A 2,930-nucleotide genomic window follows, 5' to 3' on the forward strand; every position below is an offset into this window, starting at 1 on the left:
GACCACCAGTGAGCCAAGGGTCGCGATTGACGTTCGGCGTCCACAAGGGATACCTGAAAAAACGTATGAAAAGCAATTTAACTTAAATTCATTTTTTAAATCATTTTTTACCAGTCAGGATTATCAGTGGTGACGCCCTCCGGAAGCCAGCCCCCATAGTAGACAATCTCCGTCTTGGAGCTGCTCTCAAAGCTGTCGCTGACATTGCTCCGCTTGTGATCCGTCTCGGCGTTGACGTTGAACTTGCCCAGAAACTTCGCCTCCAAGTTCGACTCAATCTCGTCCTCGCTGTTGGCGCTGACGTACCGCTCTACCAATTGCGTTTTCATGTACAGCGAGCCGCCAAAGGTGGCCGACTCGAAGTAGTGGGTGCCGAACTGCCGTACAAACTTGTCGTACAGTCGAGGATTCTCCTCGTACTTGGCCACCGCGGCCTTATCACCGTCGCCGTCGTCGTCGAAGAACTGGCTAAAGTCGTCAGTTAGTTTGAGGTGGCGGGGCAGTTTAAAGTCGACCATGTGCGTGGAGACGGCGGCTGTGGTCTGTGAGAAGAAAAAAAGGTGTTCATAAAGTATTTAAAAAGGGCTTTAAAAACTACAAAATATTGTGCTAAAACAGCCAATTTTCGACACTCGCTTACCTCAGCCATCGTCTTATTATTCTGGTGCAAGCTCTCCTGAACGCCCTTAAAGGTAACCGAGGCGCTGAAGCCGAACTTCTCCACGTCCTCCAGCCCGGCGCCCACCTTGGTGCTCCAGCTCTTCTTCAGCTCCTCAGAGTCGCCGCTGATCTTTACCACCGCTTTCAGCGACCCGGTGGGCAGTGTCGCCGGTCGTTGCACCTGATCGGGCACATCGTAGGTGACCTCAGTCTGCGGGTGTTGCCACTTCTCCTCGCGGTTGCAGGTAAAGTCGATCAAGCGGGAGCGGACGCCGCCGATGACGGTTCGGGCCGTTTCCGGCGGCGTCAGGTCGAGCTCGGTGATGTCGATGCCGCGGCTGATGCGGTCGATTCCAGGTACGACCAGTTCGCCGCACACTTTGTCATCTTCATCTCTGTCTCCATCTCCGTCTGGGTCATCTTTAAGGTAAAGAGAGAAGGATTGTTGAGTGAAGATGAAAAGTATTAACAGAAAAATTTTTAGCATTTTTAAAAGCAAAAAAATTAAAAAATAAGATTAAAGTTTCAATTTTTTCACTTTATCTGGCCAGTTATAAAGGGTGAAAGAGGGTGAGCGAATAGGTGAAAAGTGCCTCTTAAACTTGTTTTCTGCTGACCAGTTGTCTAGTCTTGTTTTTCGTTTGAAGGATTTCCTTAATAGTTTGCACTTGACCAACTGAAACCTGTGCACACGGTCAGTCACGAGGGTAATGAACGAGGTCATTGGCAAGTTTATCTTTAAATTTTTATTTGTAAAAAACAAATTGAAAACGATCAAAATGAAAAAAGTAGTCTAAGGTCACCAGAGAGCATTCGGTGTAATTAATTCAGTTTTTCCTTTTCCGTGTTTTTCTTCTTTTTTATAGCATCAATTTTTTAATAAGATAAAAAAAGTATAAAGTTTTTTACTAATTGTGATTGTGTGGCGCCAGCCACAGACGCCGTACACTCGCGTCCAGCTGACATGCACGTTCAGCAAACGTTGACCTAACGAACATGTTCATCTCACTGCTTATTACACTATTACACTCAATGTTTGTTACACACACATCACACACATCACATCAGGGTTCACTCTCTTGTCTCCCCACACAGTTCACTTTTGTCACCCATCACACAACAGTACATAATCCTATCGTAAGTTCACACACCACAACAGTCTGTTTTCAACACTTACCAGACTCTGTTACTCTGTTCACCATCTCACCACTTTTCTCTTCTTCACCAGTCTCTTCATCATCCTCACAATAAACTTCGATAGCTCATCCGCTACAATTGTAAAATAAAATAAAAAATTTTAAATATAATTGTTTTTAAAATGTCAAACAAGATTGCATGTGTTACCTCAATATTTTTGTTTTATTTTTAACAAGTTTTGAATACGTTTTATTAAGCGGCGGCAGTGTACTGCAATGCCGTTTTTTTAATCATAACGTTGTACAAGTGAGATGTTGTGCTAGTCTGTGCTAAGCTTGTAAAAAAGTGAAACCGTGAGCTTAAGACAGTCAATGAAATGTGTTACACCGACGACACTCTCAATTGAAGCGTAAGGAGAAGAAACTGAAAAGAAAAATGTTGAAAGAAACTATGGCAACAGTTTTAAACAAGAAAATCAGTTGATTTTAAAAATGGCACAACGGAAAAAAGCAAAATGCACTTTACTTTTCAGCATTTTTAAAAATTGCAAAAATATTTTATTTTGTCATCATTTAAAAAATATAATGAAAAATTAAAAAAATAATTTTGATAACAGTTGTATTTTTTTTGTTTGTAGCACTTGTCTGTCCTTGAGAATGGGGAAAGCGTGTAGTGCAGAAGGTGATCAATAAAGCTTTTCTGTGCAAATAATCAAGTGAGTTAAAATTAAAAACGTTTCCTGTTGTTAAAAATCACACATAAAATTGAGAATTAAGGTAGAAATAAAAGTGTATTGTTGGCAAGAAATTGTACATAGTTAAGATGAGCACAAACTATCTCAAAATTGACAACACTATTTAATTAAATTCTGAGTATTCATTGTCATTATGCAAAAAAACAAAAAAAACATTGTTAAAAAAATTAAAAATGAGAAGGGGGCTCAGTTAAGCGTGCGAAAAATGTAAAGTTCGCTGGCATCGGTGACGGTAACAACGGTCACCTTTGGACCTCCTCTTCTTCTACCACCACCATCACCACCATCACCACCACCACCACCATCATCATCATCACCAGCAGCAGCAGCAAATCGCGTCACCAGTCGATTGACACTGCCGTGCGTCATGAAGGACTGC

The 2,930-nt window shown here is 41.7% G+C and overlaps 1 protein-coding gene across 1 annotated transcript; it reads right to left on the reverse strand.

The window, feature by feature from the left end:
- Positions 1-111: 111 nt before the first annotated feature.
- On the reverse strand, positions 112-1,080 carry LOC108354794 (perivitellin-2 67 kDa subunit-like; the record flags this gene model as incomplete). The annotated part of the gene is made up of 2 exons (XM_017605964.1): positions 112-542; positions 641-1,080. Coding segments are annotated over 2 exons (871 nt in total), but the record flags the coding sequence as incomplete, so codon positions are not given.
- Between the last annotated feature and the right edge of the window lie 1,850 nt (positions 1,081-2,930).

This window comes from Rhagoletis zephyria, unplaced genomic scaffold, assembly GCF_001687245.7.
Source record: "Rhagoletis zephyria isolate East Lansing unplaced genomic scaffold, Rhagoletis_zephyria_1.1 Rzeph_scaffold_39293, whole genome shotgun sequence".
NCBI classification, from domain to species: Eukaryota; Metazoa; Arthropoda; class Insecta; order Diptera; family Tephritidae; genus Rhagoletis; species Rhagoletis zephyria.